This window comes from Diabrotica undecimpunctata, chromosome 9 (genome assembly GCF_040954645.1).
Source record: "Diabrotica undecimpunctata isolate CICGRU chromosome 9, icDiaUnde3, whole genome shotgun sequence".
Lineage (NCBI taxonomy): Eukaryota > Metazoa > Arthropoda > Insecta > Coleoptera > Chrysomelidae > Diabrotica > Diabrotica undecimpunctata.
In genome coordinates, this window is record NC_092811.1 from 83,334,097 (window position 1) to 83,359,618 (window position 25,522).

The 25,522-nt window shown below is 34.6% G+C and overlaps 1 protein-coding gene across 9 annotated transcripts in view; it reads left to right on the plus strand.

Moving 5' to 3' along the window:
* Nucleotides 1-282: 282 nt before the first annotated feature.
* LOC140450200 (uncharacterized) overlaps nt 283-25,522 on the plus strand; it is a 171,466-nt gene continuing 146,226 nt past the window's right edge. For 7 of the 9 annotated variants that reach the window (XM_072543663.1, XM_072543671.1, XM_072543672.1 and 4 more), the window contains exon 1: nt 283-651. In XM_072543663.1, coding sequence (XP_072399764.1) covers nt 411-651 — 241 coding nt within the window. In that variant the 5' untranslated portion in view covers nt 283-410. Of the gene's footprint in view, nt 652-16,476; nt 19,023-25,522 lie in introns of those variants that run through there. The other 2 variants (XM_072543664.1, XM_072543669.1) reach the window with 2 other exon arrangements.

Consider the following 25,522-nt stretch of genomic DNA (forward strand, 5'->3'; position numbering starts at 1 on the left):
AGTTTTCAGGGACTTTCGGCCCTCAGTAATAATGTAGTCTTTCATTCTGCGTTTAAAATTTTCAAAAATACTTATTAGTTTTTTCAGGATTCGAAAAAAATGAATGCATTTAAAAAACATTGGCCCGAAATTTTGCGCTTACGCTCTTAAAAATTTATATTGTGTGATATGCCCACTAACTATTAATTTTCTGGTTGTTAGCTGTCATTGGCGCCTTGGCCACGTAACTTCAAAGGACTGTCGCTTCTCTGTGTTCAGTTCGGTTATTCTTATTCTCTGGTTTTCTGGTTATCAGGTTATGTTTATTGCAGCTTGCAGGTTTGATGGCAGGTTTGTTGATGGGTTTGTTGTAGGAAACCCATATTTAACCAATAAATTTATGTTGGAATACTTACAATCTGTTTAATGAAATGGAAATAAAACAAGAATTTAGTGAGGATACCTGTAAAGTAGAAATATATTCTAATAAGGTCGATGAGGCACTTTTAGATAACTTTAAAAGTGAAATTAAACTGGACCACAATAGAAAAAGTACTCATGATTCATTATCATTTGATGATTTAGACTTAAATGAATTCTCATTAAAGACTGAAATAGAAGAAGATGAAAATAAACTTACACTATTTGAAGAAAAACAAACAAATGAAATGGGTAAGTTAATAACAAAAAATCTATATATAAGAATAAAAGGTAGGACAGACATTAAACAAGTATTAAAATTTAATCCAGTTTTACTTTATATACTGTCCATCACAACCTTTTATGGATATAGAGTAGTGGAACATAAAAACATTTTCTGGTTTTTCCTATTTTAGGAAAATTATAAATGAAATTGACTCCTTCATCTGAAATGACTTTATTTCGAGATTTTAACCCATTAACGCCCAAACTACTATTTTTTCAAATTTCAAAATTTTTACATAATGATCAGTACCTAAGTAATATTATTTTAATATAGGCTTTTAGATTTCAATACATTTAACCTTGATTTTATCTCTTATGCCTTTTTGTGTACTTAAAATGTCATATTAACTAAAAAAAGGAAATTTAGAGTTGAACCAGGGTGAATTTTTCTTAAAATCAAAATTTTCGCAACTTTTCCAAGGTACAATTTTTCATTTTCATGACCTGCCGTTATGCCTTTTTTTGCAGGTCTTTGTTGTGAAAACTAACAAACTTTTAATTGGCTTGATACTGACCTATTAACATTACATGTTTGGTCATAATACCATTAGTAGCCCGTATGCCAAATCTTTTAAAAATAAAATCAATACTCCTTATTGATCATTCATAGATTTATAAAATGGCATAAGGAAGAAAATCTTCGCAGCACAATGATTTTCTTTATAAAAGAAAATTCAATTTTTGTAGGAAAATTCTATACCAAAACCACAGTTTTCACATATTTTACTCTCCTTGATTTCATCTCTCAGTACTCTCAAAGAATAAGTTTTTTTTTAATTTAAATTAACTAACATGCATGGTAATATCATATAAATTACAAAATAATGTAAATTAACATAAAGAGAAAATAATAAATACTTGTCATAACATTTATATTTTGTTGAGCAGTTGACTTTTTCTTGAGGAATTTGATAACCTTGTTGATTTGGTTTGTGCTGTTTAGGACTTCGTTGAAGTTAGCACTGATATCAGGCTGTTGGTGTATTTTGGCATAAAAAATGCATTCAATAAGTATATGTCTGATTCGGAGAGTCGTATTGCAGTGCTGACATTTTGGTTGTGAAGATGATGTCATCAGGTAGCCTGGAGTTAGATGGGTATGTCCTATATGAAATCTCTGTATGACTGCAATATTTTTTCGAGATAAACTGGGTTAGGTAAGAAGGTTCACTGGGGGTTTAATTTCATGCAGCGCTGAAGTAACTTTATTCCAGTGAATCTGCCAGGTGGATAAATTAAGCTTCTTCAGTCTAGCTTTGAGATCGTTGCAAATTTGTATATTGATAATGTTGTCCATGGATGATGCGACAATGACAGTAGTATTTTGGTTTATAAGAAGCTGATATGTGTCATGAATATCTTGGACTATAGGATGGTTGGTGAATATAGCATTAATGGAGTGTATAGAGGAAAGTGAATCAGAGCATATGGCTATGTGTGTATTTGGATATTGTTGGGCATATTTGAAAGCATGTGAAATATCTAGTAGTTCTCCAGTGTGGATACTACACCAAGGCGAAATTTTAGAGAGTTCGATAGGCTGTTGTACAGTGGTTACAGAATATCCAACACCACTTTCAGTCTTTGACGCTTCAGTGTAAAGAACTATGTTATATTTATTTTTGTTTATGAGTTCTAGAAAAAGAATTCTTAATGTACTAATACTGGTATCTTCCTTGTTAAATTTGGTGAGGGAAATATCATCATGTGGGAGTATGTGGGTCCAATAGAGATTATTGGAGAATGGTAGAGTTCTGGTTTCAGACAAATTTATATCTTTTTTATTTATTTTTATTTATTTATTTACGGGGTGTCACCATTTTACAAAATTTAACAAAAATAAAATATGCTAACCATAATACAAGTACATACTAAAACTAAGTATTAAATAATGAATAAATAATTATTGTTAAACAAATGATTAAATTAAGTAAATTAAATTAAATGCCCCGAAGATCTTAATAAAATGAAATGATCTTAATAAAATAAAATGAAATGATCTTAATAAAATAAAATGAAATGATCTTAATAAAATGAAATGAAATGAATACTTCAAGTTAAATGTCACTCATCTTTGATTTCTAACAATTAATTTTCATTGAACCCTTTCTATTTGTAAATACTTATCTATAAACAAATATAAAATTCCTAAAATATGCTTTTGTTTACTTTAATTAATTTTATTTTTATTTTATTTTATTTTATTTAATCTTATTTAATTTTATGTCATTTTATTTCTTTTTATTAACTTTTATTTAATTTTATCTGATTAATTTTTTTATTTTTTTTTTAAATTTTTTTTAATTTTCTTTTATTTTTTATAATTTTATTTGTTTTTATAATTTTATTTAATTTAATTTTATTTAAACTTTATTTAATTTAGTTTAATTTTATTTAATTTTACTTAGTTTTATTTAATATTATTTAATTTTTTTAAATTATATCAAATTTTATTTATTTGATTTAATTCTACTTCATTTTGCTTAATTTAATTTAATTTTATTTAATTTTATATTTTTTTATACTTAGTTTTTTATAATTTTATTTAAGTAAATTTTATTTAATTTTACTTAATTTTATTTCATTTACTTCTATTTTATTTAATTTTATCTGATTACATTTTATTTATTTTTGTATAATTTTATTTTTATTTTATATATTTTTAAGTTTATATAATTTTTTAATTTTTATTTAATTTAATTTTGAATTTTACAAAATTTTATTTATTTGATTTAATTTTACTCAATTTTACCTAATTTTGCTTAACTTTATTTAATTTTATTTAGTTTAGTAGTACAAACATTAGTAAATTATTAAATTATTCATTATTATTAAATTATTAATTATTATTAAATTATTAATTATTATTAAATTAGTGAATTTACTAATGTTTGTATTTTGAGAAAGATTTCCGAAGTGGAAATTGAAACGTCAATAAACTTAGTTTAACCTTTAATTGTAGCTTATTCCAATTTAAGTAGTAATTTTATTTAAGTTCTATTTACTTTTATTTAATTTTATTTAATTTTACAATTTTTTATAATTCTATGTTATTAAGTTTATGTAATTTTATTTTACTTTTTTATTTTGTTTATATTTAATCTTATTTAATTTCATTAAATTTTATTTGTTTTATTTCATACAGTATTTTAAAATCATAATTAGCCCAGTCTATCTCGAGTTGTTCTTAGAAAATATATAAAATTATAGTGAGTGTATATGTGTCTATATTCTGTATAATTACGGTATACCGCAAGGTTACTACAAGCGTCTCGATTTCTAGAGTCACGCTAAATAGGATTTCGGCCCGGCCCGAGCAAAATATTATCCCGAGAGATAGTTTCATTTCAAAAATACGACTTGTGCACATATTCATATTCAACTGTATAGTCAAATGCTGCACATTTTCATAACAATAAGCATTAGTGTTCTATTTATATATCAGTAAAATAAAACCTGTTGATTCAACAATTATAACGAACATATATATATATAACGAATATAGTTTATAACGAACATTGCTCAAAAAAAATCCAGTAAATGATCAAGAAGAGCTGAGATGAAACTTTTATTAATAAATCTGTAAATCTAAACTCATCAAATTTGTCTGCTATTTATAATTTTTTATTTAAAGGATAATGGAAATGTAATACTGTTGTGAATTTATTAAAAGGTTCAATATTTATAACACTTACGGATTTAATTTATTTCTTTATTTATATTAACTTATCTGACAATAATTTATTATATCCGTACGTACAAATTCGCGAGCGCGGGTCTTGAGTATTAACTGGCCCTCCATATAAAAATGTTGTATTTATATACGAAATCCTGATATACTGGAATAGTCGAGAACATCAAGTTGGAGAATTCACCATAATTTGAATCTAGACTTCCACCGAAATTTCTACAATAAAACAGAATAATTAGTCATAAAAGTTAGGCCAGTATATTTATCGTAACATTGCCCCCCTCTTAAAAGATGGTTCCTCCTGGAACCTTGTCGGGACTGGAACCGGAACTGTATGCTGGTATCGGCAACTGGACCCTCTTTTACAACTTCCAGTTGTATAAAAATGACAAGGGACGGTTTTCTCTCCGCACCAGTAACTATGCGGATTGCAACAGACTAACACCTGGACTTCGGTGTCTTTAAAGATCTCCTCCACCATATTTCGGATAACCCTCCAATCTAATTGGCGGCACTCCAACTTTGGCATGGCTAACTTTTGCACGTCGGACTCTAGTACGTGCTCTCTCAATTGAAGTAAGGCTTCCCATACATCTCGGTAGGTAGGTTGGTCACGGGCAGTGTCTTTTGTTACCAGGTAGAAAAGGTAACGTGATGCATCTTGGAGTTTCAAGGTTTTACCGGGAGCTGGCACCTGGCATTGAAGTTCTGCAACTCGACCAAACTTCCTTCGAAAGACGGATGCCAACCCTGGTGCGTCTTTGATACTGGCCGGGATGGTGAGGGCCAGCGAGTAGTCATCGGGGAGCGCGAGTAGATCTTGCTTTTCTTCAGTGGTAACACCATGTCTCGCTTTACCGGTACCTCCATAGGCACCCATGAATTCCTCAAACGTGAGGTCAGACACATCGTGGACTTGGTTTACTTCCACTTCTTCATCTACGTCGTGGTCACCTTCGAAAGACGCCAGCCGGTTATGATGTACTATCATCGGCTTTCCCTTCGGAATCTTGCTTATTCGGTAGATGACATCGTTGATCTTCTCCATAATGAGGTATGGACCTTCCCAAAACTGCTGCAATTTGGGAGAACAACCTTTTCGCTTCTTGGGATTATACAGCCATACTTTGTCGTTCTTCTTAAAGCAACCCTTTTCGGCTTGTGTATCGTACCGTTTCTTCATTCGGTCGCTAGCGATCTGAAGGTGGGAACGGACCAACTCATGTACATCGTCCATTCTTCTTCGTAATTCGATCACATAATCTTCACCTGCTACATCTTCTCCAGGTCGACACCCAAACTCTAGATCACAAGGTAGTCCGAATAGGACTTTCGCTGGTGTCTGGCCTGTTGATTCGTTAACAGCAGATCTGTAGGCCATTGTGAAGAACGGAAGGTATTGGTCCCAGTCTCGCTGATGATCGGACACCATCTTTGTCAAATATTTGCCAACTGTCCTATTCATCCGTTCTACCATACCATCAGATTGCGGATGATATGCTGTAGTTCTTGTTTTCTTCATGCCTAGTCTATCACATATTCCTTGGAATAGATCGCTTTCGAAGTTCCTGCCTTGGTCACTATGGATCTCCAAAGGCACTCCAAATCGGCTGATATATTCTTGGATCAACTTATCTGCAACGGTGGCGGCCTTCTGGTCTGGAAGTGCGTAAATCTCGACCCACTTACTGAAGTAATCCATTACTACCAGCATGTACTTGCCTCCATTTTCACTTTCTGGAAATGGCCCAGCGATGTCCAAAGCTATTCTTTCAAACGGGCTTCCAACATTATATTGTCTCATAGGAGCTCTCCTTTTCCGGTGAGGCCCGTTACTCGTAGCACAAATAGTACATTTCTTACACCAGTCTTTTACGTCGTCGGAACTGTTCATCCAATAAAACCGTTCCCGAATTCGCTGAAGGGTTTTCCTTACACCAAAATGCCCTCCCGATGGACTGTCGTGTAACTGACGAAGTACTTCGGCTATTCTGCTCTTTGGGATCACCAACTGTCTTCTTTTCTCTGCACCGTCATCATTTTCCAGGACTCGTTTAAGCAAGCCATCTTCGATGATAAATGAGTCCCACTGGGCCCAATACGTCTTAACTACTGAGCATAGGTTTGATATTTCCTGCCAAGGTGGTCGACGGTTTTCCTCTTTCCATTTTCGGATTTTCTGTATAACTGGATCTCTCTCTTGTTCTTCCCTGATCTTAGTAGGCGTCCAGTCGTCGTTGACAATCGTCGTTCTTAGCACTGCTGCTTCCTTGGATTCCGTTTTGTTGCAGTGGGAACACTCTGCTGAGCATGGCCTTCTGGAAAGAGAATCAGCGTTTCTGTGGCTAACTCCGGCCCGGTGCTCAATCTTAAAATCGTATTCTTGGAGTCGTTCGATCCACCTGGCTATCTGACCCTCTGGATTCTTAAACTGCATCAACCACTTAAGGGCGGCATGGTCGGTTCGGATTAGAAACTTTCTTCCATAGAGGTATTGATAGAAGTGCTCTACTGATTTCACTACTGCCAGAAGTTCTCTTCTCGTGACGCAATAATTCCGCTCAGGTTTTGAAAGAACTTTACTAAAATATCCGAGGACTCGTTCCTGTCCTCCTTGAATCTGAGACAGCACTCCTCCAATTCCCACATTACTTGCATCCGTATCTAAGATGAACTCTCCTTCTGGCAGTGGATACCCCAAAATTGGTGCTGTTATTAAATGCTTTTTCAACGTTTGAAAGGCATTTTGGCAGTCTATATCCCAGCGGTATTCTCTTGATTCCTCTGTAAGTCGCGTTAATGGCTTAGCGATATCTGCAAACTTCTTAATAAACCTCCGGTAGTAAGTACATAGTCCAAGAAAACTTCTCACTTGATGTTTGTCAGTTGGTTTGGGCCATTCCTTAATGGAATCGATTTTTCCCTTATCCACGGCCACTCCTTCTTTACTGACTATATGACCCAGATAATTGACTTTACCTTGAAATAGCTGGCACTTCTTGGGGTTTAGCATCAATTGGGCAGCTTTAAGTCGATTAAAAACGTTTTCTAAATTCCTCAAATGATCTTCGAATGTCTCCCCCAAGACGATTATGTCATCTAAATAAACCAGGCATGTTTTCCAAGATAACCCTCTCAACACATTTTCCATAAGCCTCTCAAATGTCGCAGGAGCATTACAGAGTCCAAATGGCATAACGTTGAATTGCCACAATCCAGATCCTGTGGTGAAGGCTGTCTTTTCTTTATCTACTGGGTCCATTTCTACCTGCCAGTATCCAGACTTCAAATCCAAAGTAGAAAACAATTTACTTCCAGCCAATGTGTCCAATGTGTCATCGATCCGAGGCAGAGGATAACTATCTTTCTTGGTAACGTTGTTCAGCAAACGGTAATCCACACAGAACCTCGTCGTTCCGTCTTTCTTCTTAACCAGGACCACCGGAGAGACCCATGGGCTCGTAGAAGGTTCTATCACCCCGTCTTTCTTCATTTCCTGAACAATCGTTTCAGCTTCCTCTCTTTTCGCCTGTGGTAATCGTCGAGCTGTTTGACGAATTGGCTTAGCATTACCAGTATCAATTTTATGCTTAACAACCGTAGTTCTTCCCGTCTTTCCTCCTTTCGGTACGAAAATATCACGATACTGCCGAAGAAATTCCCTTAATTTCCTTTTCTCCATCTGATTTAGAGACTGTCCTGCAACTGCAACCATTTGGTCGAATTTATCGTTGGAATTATCAGATGTTGTCGCCTGACGGATTATGGATGTCACAGGTACACAAGTTCCTACTTTTGTCTCTTTCTTTATGGTCACTGGGTAGTCGTTGACATTGATAAGTCTCACAGGAATTTCCTTAGCCGAAGTCACCAATTCCTTTCCAATTATGATTCCACGGCCAACCTCATCGTCGTGGTTCCAAGGCTCCATCATAACAGGTCTCCCTTCGTCCACAAATCCCTGTAGCCGCGCTACTATGATCGTTTCGCTTCTCGCAGGCACGACTGTATCTTCTGTAATGGCTGCTTGCACAGTGTTATCATTATGTGGATGGAGAAATACCTCCTCGTTGCCAACTTTGATTACCTTATTCTTAAAATCCAATTGGAATCCATGCATATTCATTACGTCCATTCCTAATATAACATCCTCTTCGATGTCAGCAACTATAACAGTATGGACGAACTTTTCTGCTCCAATTCCCAATTGTACCTGGATTTCTCCATGAATGTTGGCATTTTCACCTGTAGCGGTCCGAAGTCGCAACCTCGTTGGTAACAGTTTCTTTCGGCTGTTTATAACTGTCGGGCGTATAATGGTTCTGGTCGCTCCGGTATCCACCAACAACGTATGCTTTTTACCATTTATGTCTCCATCTACATATACACTATCTTCACGACATTTCAAAGAAGCTATTAGTATGAGAGGGTCTTTGGAAGAGTTCCGGGTCGAAGCTGCCTCCCTAAGGTTGACTCGTTCTGGTTTTCCTGATGGTGAGTTTCTTGATTTTATGGTCTTCTTTTTCTTGCATGTCATGCTTTTCATCATGTTAACGAGCTGGTCAAGTTTATCTTCATCTCCTTCCTCTTCTACAGTCCTAACTTTACTGTACCCACCAGAGGCCTGCGTAGCTGACTCGTATTCGAGGGCGGCGGATAAGACATCAACCAGCGTCTTGTGACGAGCTAATCGTAGTGTTCTCTGCATTTCATGATCACGAAGACCATCAATAAACGTTTGAACGGCCAATTTTTCCATCATGTCTTCGGGAGCTGTTGGATAAGCATATCGTACTAGTCTGGCAATATCTACCTCATATTCTTGAAGAGCCTCATCTTTCTTCTGTCTACGATTTTTAAGCTGCGACTGATATACATGCTCCAAATGTTCGTGGCCATATCGCATATTTAACCTCTTCTTCAGTTGTTCGAAATCATCGGTCTCCTCTACTGCTATGGTCTGAAGCACATCTAAGGCATCTCCTCGAAGAGCGATAGTCAGGTTTACCGCCTTTTCTTTTTCAGACCATCCATTTGCTCTTGCGGCTGATTCGAACTGTTTCATGTAGTTGTTCCATGATGATTTTCCGTCGAAAGTTGGGACTTTAACATGAATAGAACCTCCACTTCCTTCAAATTTCGGCCGTGTCTCCAACTTACATTTCGTCTCGTCTTCTTTTATCTCCACTGTAATCGGATTGTTACCTCTCTCTGCTGTCCCTGTTTCCTCCATCTTCTTTTCCATCTCTTTCCATATCTTTTCTTCGAAGGCTAACATATCGGCAGCAACTTGGTTTTTTAATGAAGATATTCTATCGTCCAGGGCAGACATCTCAGAAGTGACTTTAGAGATTTCCGAAGAGATGTTAGCAGAGACTTTGCTTTCCAGCGAAGAAATCTCGTTAGAAACTTTGTTTTCTAATGAGGCGATGTCACCAGAAACTTTGGCTACATCACCAGAAACTTTGGCTACATCACCAGAAACTTTGGCTACATCAGAAGAAACTTTCGAAATATCGTCAGAAACTTTGTTTTCTAATTTCGAAATCGACGAGATAACAGCATCTTCAAATATATAAGTCTCTGGATCTAGTCCTTCTTCTAGCAAAGCGTTCTTTAGTCGTTGGACTAACTCAGCCTTTTTTCCGGTAGAAGCTAATTCTCTGTCTTCGAGATGTCTTCTTAAATTAGTCACTGTCAGCTCATAAATCGTCGTCATTTTCACAATTTACAAATATTCACTTGTATTATTATTATAAGTCTAATTTATGTTCGATCTCACTCTGACACCATTTGTTGTGAATTTATTAAAAGGTTCAATATTTATAACACTTACGGATTTAATTTATTTCTTTATTTATATTAACTTATCTGACAATAATTTATTATATCCGTACGTACAAATTCGCGAGCGCGGGTCTTGAGTATTAACTGGCCCTCCATATAAAAATGTTGTATTTATATACGAAATCCTGATATACTGGAATAGTCGAGAACATCAAGTTGGAGAATTCACCATAATTTGAATCTAGACTTCCACCGAAATTTCTACAATAAAACAGAATAATTAGTCATAAAAGTTAGGCCAGTATATTTATCGTAACAATACAATAAAAATAATTATAATTCAGTTTATTACATCCTAAAACTACTATTAAAAATGTTTCATTAAATTTAAACAAATTTTAAGGGTACAGTGCCCTGTTAACAGACCTACTATGGCTTTGACTGTTTTCCTGTCTTTGCTTATTAGGTCTGCTGTAAATTTTGGCGAATGTTCTATAATGAACTGTTTCACTTGTCTTTGCTTGGTGAATTCCTACACCATTAGATGATAGATTTACCAGGTAGGTATGCATATTGACGATTGCTTAGATGATTTTCTTTTAGCGCTTCGTCTTTTATGCACCTATGCAGAAGTCTTTTTCAGCGTTTTTAATAGAAAAGACGATAGGCTTATTGGTCTATATAATTTTGTTGTTAGGTCTGATACTTTACCTACCTTGGGCAAGTATATGACCTCTAATCCAATCTGCAACAGTATTGGATATGCCATCTGTGCCTGGAGACTTATGTGGCTGAAATTTATTAATAGCCTATCTAATTCTGCTTGATTTTGTGATTGCAGTTTCTATATTCCATTCTATAGAACTTGGTCTAGTCGGCCTTTGGCCTATGTTGGTTCGCCTATCTGCATCATTCAGTATTGTTGAGGCCAGAAAGTGAGTGTTTAAGAGTTCTCTTTGGTCTCCGTAAATTTGCCATTTATGGACAACTGTATGGACTCGAGAGCAGGCCGGAATATCTGTAATCTCCTCGCAAAACTCTCGTCATGAATTCCTTTTGGTTTTACGCATTTTTTTATTGTATACCGTTAGCTTATACCTGTAGGCAGGTTGCTACAATCTTGGTTGCTTTTAGCTTTGTTAAATAGGCTTCGGATTTCTGCCCGTTGTTTCACCATACTGTATTACAGCCCGTATTCTTCCTTGTTTTTTTCCTGACAGTTTTCATGGTAAGCCTTCATTATAGCTTCGCTCAGCGTTTCTGCTTCCGACTTTGTAGCCTCTACGCCTTTAAACAAGGTCGTACTTTCCCTGAGATTTCTACTGAGAGATTCTCTAATCCTACCCAGTTTATATCTCTACGATTTCTGTATTTAATTTCTGATGGAAATAAATTGAGGTCAAATCGTATATGTCTGTGATCCGAACATGAGGATTCATCAGACACATATCAATTTGTTATAATATCACTTACTTTGCTCGTGGTGAGTGTTAAATATAATACTTCTTTGCGTGCCTTAGTGACACAAATTGGTTTGTTTCCTATATTGAATATAATTAAACTCTCAGATAAGATGAAATTAAAAATAGACTCACTCCCTGCGGTAATGTTTGTTCTGCATGCGTTGGCATAATATCCTATAATTAGCTGTAATCCTTTACCTAGGCAATATGCAACTATATCGCTTATAATGCTTGGTGGACCTAGAGCTTCATCACCCGGAAAGTAGAATGAACACACCACCAGTTTCTTCTCTCCTACTTCCGTGGCTATAGTAAGAATACCTGTAACAATATCATCGGTGGAGAGCACCGGGCTTAGTGTAGTGTACAATCTACTCTGTTACTATGAATTATGCACAACCTGGGCTTTATAGCTTTAGGTGGGTATAAAAGCTTAACGTGTTTGGTTGATAAGTCAGCAAAGTCTTATCGCTTATCCTCTAGGGCTGCAGGAGGACAATATAAGTGCCTTGTTGTTCCACTCTTCTAACCAGCGTTCCCACTCCGAAAAAGGGTGACATATTGAGTTTATGGAGCTCTTCTCGAGAAGGTTTGCTTTCCTTGACTGTCCATAGATGTGTTCTGAGCCCATGGTTACTTATCCTTACTCTATTAAGGATCTTTTGGACTCAAGACGTTCCCATTTGCATTCCTAAATAAGTGATAATTTAGTATGCTAATAAGTGATGGATTTAACCGTTACTTGATGGAAATTCATTTTATGTAATAATAAAACACTGAACAACTTTCAAGACTTCCACAAAATTTATTATAAAATCTTATCACCACAGCTGTTTCGGCATAGTGCCTTTCTCAAGAGATAAAACAGCTGTAGTGATAAGATTTTAAATAAATCTTGTGGAACTCTTGAAAACAAAGTTTTCAGTGTTTTATTGTTACATAGTATGCTAATGTTTGGCACTTTATTTGATATCATGAGTTTTCAGATATCACCAATATTTAGAATGAGAATTGCTGATAGAATACTTTTTGCACATGTTAACCCTTTCAGACCTGACTTTTTCTCTACAGAAAAAAAAAATATGTTTCTATTGAATCTTCGTAATGGAAGATTGTAAAAGGCTAAAATCATATTTTTGACATTTTTGTTTAACAGGTAGTCGTTTGACAGAATGTGTATTGCAATGGACATTGGGACTATAATACGAATTTAGGAAAATAAACACAAACGATATTTATATTAAATATAGTATATTTGTATTAAGCAAATGTTGAGTTAATTTAAATGAAAATATTTGAAACAATGTTTGTTCTTTACAAAACATAAATGTACATTACATTTTTGACAAAAAACATGTGTTTTCCCTTTACACCCAACATTTTTGCATCTGGATGCTTCCTTTTTATTGTCATACTCAGGTAAATGGTTTATTTTAATGATTAAATTCTTCTGTAAAGTATCAACAAGGTTATGTATTAATTGCACCTCCTAAAAATACCAAAGGTTAGAATGTTGTTTAGTATTCATTAATATTTTTTACCTACATTAGATAATTCATGAGAAGAGCCTGGAGCATCACCGATAGACAAACCAGCAATTTCCGCATCAATTTCTTTATTACAGACGTCTATGTCTGATTGATCTTCAATTTGAGATAAAACATTATTAGCTAATTGTTCAAATTCATCGTCATCATCTAAAAAGGACCTTAGAATCTCGTGGTCTTTTGGATTATCCGGATTAAAACCTAAAACAAAAATATTAATATTGACCTGTAGTCCATTGTAATGGACATCATATTTTAATATTTGTTATCGACAAAAAACAACAATAAATTATCTATGTCGAATAAGCAGTATAAAAATTGATATTTCTACTATTATACAGGGTGTTTCAAAAAAAGGTAACCCCGTCTCTAGGGTAGGTAAAAAACTGAAAAATAATTGGGGGTTGCTTAGTAAAAAATTTTTGTAACGCCATCCGTTTTCAAGATACAGGGCGTTGAAGAAAAAAAAATTTACGTATTTTTTACGATTTTGCCGAAACTACTGGCAACATTGTAATGAAATTTTATACGAATATGTTTTGGAAGCTGATACATCCCATGAATTTGTTTTTATATCTGATTCTCATAGAGGGCGCCAGTTACACGGATCGTACTAAGTATTAGTCAATATAACTTTTTTAAGAGTATAATTATTAATCAAAATTTCAAGTAAACTTAAACATCATTCAATTTTACACGAAAAAGGTACTCTTGGTAAAACTCGATACTGTGTACCGTTTTCGGAATATTTTCATTTGAAAATTATGAAGTAATAATTGATGCTGGTATAAAACAGTTAGTAATTAAACAAAACTCACAAGAAGAAAATTAAATAAATGACTAAGAACACAAAATAAAATTCAATTACAGTAAGTGTTCAAAATGCCCTACGTTTTCTCGAATACACAAGTCTATTCTTTTTTCTAAATATTCCATTAACCTTCTAAACGGTAGGGGATCAGCTATGATGTCATTAAATTGACGTTGAATTCTTTCTTCCAATTCTTGGCGTGAATTTACCTCTGTAGCATAGACTTTTTCCTTAATGTACGACCAAACGGTGTAGTCCAAAGGGTTAAAATCGCATGACCGAGGAGGCCAATGAATCGGAGCTTCTGCACCTCTACCAATCCATCGATTCGGAAAATGATTACTCAACCAATTACGACACCTTCTATCAAAGTGTGGTGGAGCTCCATCGTGCATAAAAAATAAAGATCTTCGCTCGTTTAGCGTTAAATCTTCTAATATCTCGAATAAGGAATTGTTTAAAAAATCCAGATACATATCACCGTTTAAATTTCCAGGTAAAATATGATAACCTATTAATTTGTTACCTAAAGTTGCTGCCCAAACATTAACTTTAAATGAGTGTTAGTAATGTGATACCCTTTTGACTCGTGGATTCTCATCACACCAGTAGTGTGCATTGTGGGAGTTAAACATACCTTGTCGCGTAAAGGTGGCCACGTCCGTAAAAAGAATGTATTTTAAAAAAATTTTTATTGTGGGCTGTCCTTTGTTGCAATGTTTCACAAAAATCCACTCTAACCGGTAGATCATCTGACAAGAGCTCTTGGACTCATCTGTAATGATAAGGATGTAATTGCTGTTCTTTCAGTATCCGTTAAGTACTTGAAGAAGAAGTATTTGTTTGTCTTGCTATATTCCTTACGCTAACTGTTGGATCTTGATCAAGTAAATTTAAAATATTATTTTCTTTATTAATTGTTCTTGTTGTTCTTGGTCTACCAGAGTTTATTTTATTTGGTCTCACATTCCCAGTTTCTCGATAACGTCGTTCAATGGCTCTAAATGTTTTTTTACTTGGTAAGTTTCTTCTAGGAAACTTTTCTGCATAACGTGTCACAGCTGCACTAGAACATCCTAAACATTCGCCTAAGGTTAATAACATGTCAGTGTATTCAACATTTGAGTACATTTTGATTTGATTTTACAAATAACAAGGTTTCAAAACTCTAATTATTGTTGATTTATCGTCATAACAATCAATAAATGTCAGATTTCCATGGCACACTTGGAGAAACTAGAGGTATACCTATTAGAACTTTATCATTACTACCAGCATCAATTATTACTTCATAATTTTCAAATCAAAATATTTCGAAAACGGTACACAGTATAGAGTTTTACTAGGAGTACCTTTTTCGTAAAATTGAATGATGTTTAAGTTTACTTGAAATTTTGATTAATAATTATACTCTTAAAAAAGTTATATTGACTAATACTTAGTACGATCCGTGTAACTAGCGCCCTCTATGATAATCAGATATAAAAACAAATTCATGGGATGTATCAGCTTCCAAAACATATTCGTATAAAATTTCATTACAATGTTGCCAGTAGTTTCGGCAAAATCGTAAAAAATGCGTAAAATTTGTTTTTCTTCAACGCCCTGTATCTTGAAAACGGATGGCGTTACAAAATTTTTTTACTAAGCAAACCCCAATTATTTTTCAGTTTTTTACCTACCCTAGAGACGGGGTTACCTTTTTTTGAAACATCCTGTAAAAACTAATATTTGGTTACATATAACAAATGTTAACATATTATATAACATTATAACAAATACGACTTAAAGAAACATGATATTTACTTACGCTTTCCGGGGTATCGTGAATTCGCCATGTCACATTATCTTTAAAAGCACTTAACTTGGCTATGATTCAAACTAAACTGAAAATTTTTACGACTAGTAGTAACTGAGATATGCAAAATAAATAATATGTAGTTGTCAGCAATTTACAGGAGTTTAATTTTGTTGTAGGGCTTACGTAAATGTATGTCCATTGCAATAGACACCGGATCTGAAAGGGTTAAAATACTGCAAATGATAGATTCCACTATAAAGATATATACATAGTATTAATATTAGAACGAAAAAAATAGCAGTCCTGAATAAACAAAACTTCAGATTTAAAATGATTTTAAACTAAAATGTTATTTTCGTAAAGGGTGTTATGCTAATTTGCAGATAACTTCTGTTGTGTGTGTTAAATCCCAATGTTTTTCAATATAATTCAAATTGTAGGTGTTCTTGAAACTGTGTGTTTGTTACTGTATAACTGAACTATCATATTAAGAATGCAGTCCTATTCATTCAAAATACTTTCAAAATGATTAATTTTAAACTGATCCCCTAATAAATTGATATGTTTTGATTTATATTAATTTCTGAAATATATGATTTATTCACCTCCATTAAAATACGTTTGTTATCAAAATTGCTAAATTAAGTACACTAATAAAACCTGAGTTTTGAAAATGTTCTCTTATGTAGTAGGTTTTTATTTTAGGATTACCCCAAGAGAAAGACAAAATGGAAATCATTAATAGACCTATGGGTCAACCTAAGGCAAGTAATTTGAACCACCATATTAGATTGCACATTGGAGAAGAACCTAACAAGTGTGATGTTTGTTTTAAGAAGTTTAGTGCAGCAAGTGCTTTGAAAATACATTTGCGAGTGCACACTGGAGAAAAACCGTACAAGTGTGATGTTTGTTTTAAGAAGTTTAGAGTAGCAAGTGCTTTAAAAATACATTTGCGAGTGCACACTGGAGAAAAACCGTACAAGTGTGAAATTTGTTTTAAGCTGTTTGCTCAAGTAGGTCATATGAACAACCATATGAAATTGCACACAGGAGAAAAACCTTACAAGTGTGATGATTGTTTTAAGAAGTGTATTGAAGCAAGGCCTTTGAAAATACATTTGCGAACGCACAATGGAGAAAAACCGTACAAGTGTGAAATTTGTTTTAAGCCTTTTGCTCAAGTAGGTCATATGAAAAATCATATGAAATTACACGCAGAAGAAAAACCATATAAGTGCGAAATTTGTTTTAAGCGGTTTTTGCATTCCGGTGATTTGAAAACACATACTATATTGCATACTGGAGAAAAACCTTACAGGTGTGAAATTTGTTTCAAGCGGTTTTCTCAGTCCAGTGGTTTGAAACAACATATGCGATTGCACACTGGAGAAAAACCGTTTAAGTGTGAAATTTGTTTTAAGTCGTTTTCTCAAGTACGTAGTCTGAAAAACCATATGGAATTGCACGCAGAAGAAAAACCATACCAGTGCGAAATTTGTTTTAAGCTGTTTTCTCAGTCGGGTGGTTTGAAACAACATACGATATTGCACACCGGAAAAAAACCGTTTAAGTGTGAACTTTGTTTTAAGCCGTTTTCTCAGTCCAGTGGTTTGAAACAACATATGAGATTGCACACTGGAGAAAAACCGTTTAAGTGTGAAATTTGTTTTAAGTCGTTTTCTCAAGTAACTAGTCTGAAAAACCATATGGAATTGCACGCAGAAGAAAAACCATACCAGTGCGAAATTTGTTTTAAACTGTTTTCTCAGTCCAGTGGTTTGAAACAACATACGAGATTGCACACTGGAAACAAACCGTTTAAGTGTGAAATTTGTTTTAAGCGGTTTTTTCAGTCCAATGGTTTGAAACAACATACGAGATTGCACACTGGAGAAAAACCATACAAGTGCAAAATTTGTTTTAAGCTGTTTTCTCAGTCCAGTGGTTTGAAACAACATATGAGATTGCACACTGGAGAAAAACCGTTTAAGTGTGAAATTTGTTTTAAGCCTTTTTCTCAAGTACGTAATATGAAAAATCATATGAAATTGCACACTGAAGATAGATTATAAAGTGAAATTGGTTTTAAGCTGTTTTTTAAGTTAAAACAACATACGAGATTGATTTGAAATTTGTTAAATGAATAGGTACATGCAAAGTCATGGACAAAAATCATAGAAGTATGAAATGTGTTTTAAGAGCCACAACGAAACTAAATTCCTGTAGTTGGCTGTTTACCATGTATCACAAAAAATTAATTAAAAAATTCCTTTATAAAAGGTATATTAATAAAAAATTAAATTTTTTTTATTCATAATATACTTTTTATAAAGGAAATTTTAATAAATTTTTTTTATTTTAAGAGGTTCTTGAAGTAACTTGTAAAAAGAAAAAAATAATAATTGGTAAGAATACCAACTTAAACTCCCAAAATACAATAAACGATGCACTGTTGAAACAATGGAGAACATATGCTATCTGAGCTGCAGTATTAATAATACCTGGGATCATAGCTACGAAATAAAAACTCGCATTGAAAACGTCAGAAACTCTCTTAACGGTCCTCTAAGATTATCTGTAACTTATCTTTAAGTATCAATATACATAGTAGAATTCTTATATGTTACGTCTTTAGTGTCCTCCTATACGGAGTATAAAGCTGGAGCCGTACAGAAGATGCTATATAAAGGTTAGAAGCATTTGAAATGTGGTGCTACAGACGTATGTTAAGGGTCTCAAATATACACAACACAACTAACAACTAATCTCCAAAGGTAAAGAAAAGAGTAAAGAAATTATTAATACCTTAAAGAACATACCGACTTGTACAGTTGATTCTATTAGGCAAGATTGTGGGCAAAAGAGGCCCTGAACTTAGACGTATATCCTGTCTCGCCAATCTTTGGAAATGGATTGGTCTAACGTGACTTGATCTATTTCGAGATGCTGTGAATCGAATAAGATGGGTCAATGTGGTCGACAACATCACTAGAAGATAGCCACCTTATCAGAAGATGCAACAAATAAATGTTCAGAGAATTATGGAAAATCAATAGTCTAAGGTTAATCATTTTTCATCGCGGCTACGAAACAAAGTCAGACTATTAACGCTCACAAGAACAGTGGCAGCAAATGTGTTACTAAAACAACATAAAAACAAAAAGATGTTTCTAAAAGCAGTTCACACTTATCCAAATTTATATTATAAAAGCAATAAATACTTTTCAGCAATAAATTTATTTCATTAGATACTTCAAAACTTTACCAATACTTGTGAATTATTAAAATACCCGAGAAATCGTTGATCATTGATGCATTTTGAAGTATGGAATAGGTAAAGGTCCCGTCATTTCGGAAGGCATCTAATTTGCATATTATCGCACTGGGCAGAGATCAAAATTTGAAATTTCTACCTAAGCCACGCCTTAGCAGTAAATCATTTCAATACTCGGTAGCGCAGCAGTGCAGTTGAGAACAAGTTGTGTGTGTTAAATATTAGATAATTTTCTTCTCAAACAATCTTGCTGAAAATGGACGGAAAAAAACGTAGCGTTATTAAAGAGCAGGGTCGTCAAATAATATTTAATATGCATAATTATTTTGAAAATATGAAAAGTGAAATGGACACTCTGCTAATCTGCATCTAGTATTAATTTTTGATATTCAAATTCAATGTTCCAACACTTTTTACTTTTAGTTCTCAATGTTACTTATTTGTCAATATTTTATACTATGCTTTTGTACCCCATTTTGCCTACCTTCGCTTCTCTTTTGTATTGGGTGTGTCGAGAATACCATTTTCGACATATTTCTTTTTTCATTCCTTCGATGTTTCCTAAATATCGTATTCTCTGTACTTTCGTTACAGTCGTTATTTTTTAGCTATTATTACGTTTACTTCGTTATTTTGTTTACTACTTCTTGGTCTGTAGATAGTTCTTTTACTATGTGATCATCTACAATTCCATGGTGTGTTTCCATTACTACTTCATATTTATTTACCATAATTTTTTGTAAAATACTAACCACATTTACTGTAAAATAATTTTACCAAATTATCATTATTCCCCCTAGCTAGTTCATTTAGTAATAGATCGTCATCATTTTTTATATATAGAGAAAGAGGCTCTTATTTTCGTAGAAAACTCTTATTTATTTATTTTTTAATTTTCTACTATCGCTTTGAGTTACTTCTCAATGTACTTTTTTGTTTCTTTATGTTGTCTGTTTAAAATTTGAAGAATTATTCCTGCAACATACCAATCATTTTGAATTATTATTTACGTCATCATCATCATTATCGATGGCGTTACAACTCTTCGTGAGTATTTGCCGCGTTTACTATTGCCTTCCATGTTTGTCGGTCCTCTGCCCCTATTTTGTTGTTCTTTTTTGAAACATTCACATTAGTTATATGAATTTTTAAAGAGTATGTATATGGAGTTAATTTTATATCTTTAAAGTTTTCATTTACAAATTTAGATATGCATATATTTTAGAAGGACTGCAATATTGACGGTAGTCTTTATTATATCGTTAATATATATTTAAAGATCGTCTTTCGTCCTATCCAGTCTTAAATCAGGTAGGTCCATGAAATTAGGCCTTTCCCAAAGACAGGAATATTTATGTTTATATGACTTTATTATATCACTAAAAGTCTTCCAAGAAAATAATTAAATCAGGTAGAAGTTCTAGGTACATGTAATTGGGACCATTCATTAGCATATAATTATCGTCACTCTTTAATATTTTGGTATTGTATTGATATTTAATATTTTGGAAAATACGCTTGACAATTAATTGCTATTTTAAAAATCCATTTTGTTAAACTTATCAATATTCAGAACTTAATAATTATTTTGTACAATAAAAATAATTTGTTTTTTCAGGTAAAACGTATTACGAAGGTATTATTGTTTTTGTCCTATCAAATATCTTACTGATAATTTTTCAAATGTTGCCTATATGTTCAAAATTATTGAAAACTAAAAAATCGCCTTTATTTAGTATAACATGTTTTAGCTGTATCTACTAAATAGTGCGCGCCACTGTCATTCAGTTAAAATTTCAATAACCAATCACCAACTTCAAAGGCGGTTCTTATACAATTTCGACATGCCTCGTAATATGCAAATTAGATGCCTTCCGAAATGACGGGACCTTTAGTGTATTTGTCAAAGAAGTGAAAATTAAAAACAAGATTGTGGATACATCTGGTATCGAAAGACAAGGTTATTTTCATACATTTCTGAAGTACAAAGAATTATTTAACGTTTACTTTACAATCCATCATGCCATGATCGTACGTGTTTTTGCAGTTTTAATTAAATCGTGCTCTTGGGCTATTTCTCTTTTATCATCCATTTGGTCTTAGGTTATAGATGCATTTTGAAGCGCATTTCTCTTTTCTACCAAGAGTTGTCCAGTTTAGATTCCGTGGACATTCATTCATCTTCTGTGGGTCCAACACACTCTTGGACAGTATTCCTTACGAGTGGGCTGATTCAACCTGAAGAAGTTTGTTTCGCTTCCGGAACTTCCGTATGTAGAGAAGTTTCTCCTGCTTAACTGGAGCGAGTTGCTATTGGCTTTTCCTCCAGTGTTTTTGTCTTCCCTTCCTTGGATCGGACTAGTTAATAGGGAAAGCTAACTTTCTCACTTCGAAAAAGGGTGATGCTGGGAGTTTCTGGAGCTTTTCTCGAAATTCTTCATTCTGTTCGAAGACAGTGCATGAGTGTGTAGCATGCTTCCTGGCCTTTCAGGTTTTTCTCTAAGAAGTTCCCTGCCCTTAGGCTTTAGAAATCGTGGTTTTGGCTTTAGTGTTCCCTGACTTCTTGTCCTCGGGAACCCTTTTGTCCCGTGTTTATTTTTCGTTTTTCCATATTGGTCCCACGAGTAGCTAGGAAAAGAGAGTCCATCTCTCGCAGAGCCCCGCTTGCGAGAATAAGATCTAAATACGATAGGGTACGACCTGTTGCCCCAAAGGAACCGTTTGCAACACTTACCCTACTCTCTTTAGAAAAGAATTTAATATGGCAATCTCATCTCAGAAAACTAAAACAATAGTAGTCAGCAAAGAACCAACCAGATAATAGATAATAATTAATTGCCAAAGAACAAATATAACGATTGTTAGTAAAAACGTTTTTATTTATGCCTATTTATATTCTGGTTTTTTAAGCGCAAACACTTGGATGGGACATGGAGTAACTAACACTAAGACGCAAACCCCTATATTTTGTAGTACTGCTTATCCATAGGTATATCCGATACACCAGTGTATTCTAGGCCAAGTAGCAGAAAATTTAGTCTTAATACTGTTACGCAAGCCTTTTTGTATTCTGCTCAGGATTTGGACAATCCATTCACTATATCATTGACAGTGAAATCTGGACCGCTTGGCTATCCGACCAACGATTTTATTATAGTCGCAAATAAGCCTTTCGCATAAGTCGCAAATGAATGTTTAAAAGATTAATAAATAGTTGAATCAATAATCCTACAATAAAAATTAATTTAAATTCTGTGATTTAAAATTATCGTTATTATACCTAGCATATTTAGCACAAATATATATAAATCTTAATATCATAAATCCCTTCCTAACAGTCTTAGATAAAAAATATATTACAACAGTAAAAATATTTATATTAAACTTTTTACCTAAAGCTTGGTTTATACATCATTAGAATTCTGAGAATTTTCATCCAGTTTCCAAGTTTCCAGTTTCCAAATTTTCTCTTGTATGGCCAATTGCGTTATTTCAATTTGTAGGATGTATGCAATTTATACTAGTTTGTAATAGGCGCTGAATATCTCCAATTTTAAATGTTACATTCTCTCGGTCAACATATCCTTACATTTGATCTCAAATTACTTCAATTGGATTCAACTCGCAATGGTAAGGTGGAAGTCTCAAAACAGTAATACCATGAAGTCTAGCCATTAAATGAACAGTATATTGACGATATCTACCACAATGCTTCTTGATTATTGTCATTCGTACTGTACCGAGATTAAATAAAACGAGCGGTTCGAATTTATATAAATATATTTATTTATAAGTTTACAGTTCGTTAATATCTTATCAACTAAACTTAACTCATAGAAGGTATAATATATATAAGTAATTATGTACTAGAACATTCTGGAGTAGCCCACCTCTAATTCGCTTATTTGACGGGTTGATCTCTCTCGCGCTCGATACATCGCCGGAAACTTGCAACCGGAGATGCAACCATTATACGGGTCACGCCGAATGCATGTTCGTAACACTGCTCTCCTCTTAGATCTGAGCGTCCCGATCAGCAACTCCAGATGTAGGCCCAGGATGGCGGAATCTACAGAACTCTAGCTCTGCATGAACCCCTGAAAAAGAAATAACAATCTACAGACTTTGAAGGACACGATCTCTTCGGGTTAATACAACACACGATAATTCGTACGCCAGTTTCTCGGAAGATCATTTCAAGCATGCTTCTGTCAATCTTCCAATCCAGATTTTCTAGTGCATGGCCTATCTTGAGTAAGGCCAAATTCTTGATGTCATAATTGCACACGATTTTCTTCAAATTAGTTAGAGCACGCCATATATCCTCGTAGCTTGCCCTGTCTGTATATGACTTTCTGGTTACCATATACAGCAAAGATCGAGAACCATCTTCTAATCCCAGTACTCTTCCAACTTTAGGCTGCTGGTTTTTTAACTCGTCCAAACGACCGAACTTCTTATGAAATACAGATGAGATTCCATTAGTCATCTCAAGATCTTGAGCAAAACAGTGGGCTAGAGAAACGTTATGCGGAACACTAAAAAGATCCTGCTGAACTTCTGTCGTCACGCCGAACCTAGCACCATTTCCCTCTGCGTAATTTGACATAAATTCATTAAAGCTTGGTCGCCGGTCATCTTTGATCTCATGTTGAAGGGTTCGTGCTTCTTCTGTTTCATTTGAACCAGCATAAGGTGCAAGACGATTTATGTGAACTACTTTTGGTTTACCTTTCGGCAACTTCTTAATTCTGCATATTACGTCATTTATTCTCTTTTTAATTTCGTACGGACCTTCCCATTGTCTTTGCAATTTAAAAGACAAGCCTCGACGACGTTGTGGATTATAAAGCCAAACAAGATCACCTACTTCATAGCTTTCATTCTTGCATCGAGAATCATATTGATCTTTCATTCTGTCACTGGCTAACTGAATGTGTTTTCGGGCAAGTTCATGAATGTTGTTCATTCTTAACTTCAGGCGGTCGACATAATCTTCGCTTGCAACACGTTCTTCGGAAGGTCGCAGGACAACCGAACTTCACGACCTAACATCAGGCAGGTTGGAGTCTGGCCTGTAGTTTCATTCACGGCCGAGCGGTAGGCCATTAGGAATAAATGAATGTGCTGTTCCCAATCTCTTTGATGTTCTAATACAACTTTGGACAGGTGTTTACGCATCGTTCGGTTCATCCTCTCGACCATCCATCTGATTGAGGATGCAGGGGTGTCGTTCTAGTCTTATTGACACCAATCAATTTACAAACGTTTTGGAAAAGGGTTGACTCGAAATTTTGACCGTGGTCGGAGTGGACCTTCAAGGGAACACCAAATCGGCTAAAGATTTCTTTAACAAGTACCTCTGCAACGGTAGCAGCTTGATTTGGTATCGCATAGGCCTCAGTCCATTTTGTAAAATAATCCATGGCTACCAGGATATATTTATTTCCATCATTTGTCTCTGGAAGTGGACCTGCAATGTCGATTGCTACTCTTTCCATAGGACTACCAACATTGTACTGTTTCATGGGTGCCCTCTTTTTACCAACTGGGCCATTACTAGTTTCACACAGTTCACATTTCCAGCACCATCTTCTTACATCATATTTACAGTTCACCCAATAGAACCGTTCTCGATTCTTTTACAGAGTCTTCGTAATATCAAAGTGTCCACCTGATGCACCGTCATGTAACTGACGCAATACTTCTGACACTTTACTTTTAGGTACAATCAACTCAAGCTTAGATTCTGTACCATCATCGTTCTCAAAGGTTCTATACGGAAGACCATCTTTTAGCACTAGGCAATTAAATTGACTCCAGTAACACTTGACTTCGGGACTACATGCACTAATATCTTGCCAAGAAGGTCTTTCACTTCCACGCATCCAATCCAATACTCTTTTTATACATGGATCATCTGCTTGAGCGTCTTGTAGCTGTTGAGGCTGCCATTTATTATTAATGACGGTGGTTCGTCTCACGGGGCAAAGTCATTCTTCTAATTTAAGACAGTGATTACAATTTGCACTGTATGCCCGTCTTGACTGAGCATCAGCATTTGAATGACTTTTTCCAGCCCTGTGTTCGATTTGTTCTAGCTTTCTGCTGTTACATTATTTTCTTGCAATTTACGGCGAATGTGACCTACGTCGCCATCATTCCAACATCTGGTTTCGCGTCTCTTCGGCATCATGTTACGAACTACTTTTCGTACGATTTCTTCCAGACGTTCATCGTTTGGTTCGTCTCCTTCTTCAATGGTTCTTACTCGTTTGATTAGCTATTTCATGTTCCAATGCAATAGCGAGCGCTTCATCTAGAACTTTCGGTCTTGCTAATCGTAAAGCTTTCTGTAATTAACTTTCTTTTAACCCATTGACGAAGGTATCTACAGCAATTTCTTCCAAAATGTTGTCTGGTACCTCCGGATAAGCCAAGCGCACTATACGAGCAACATC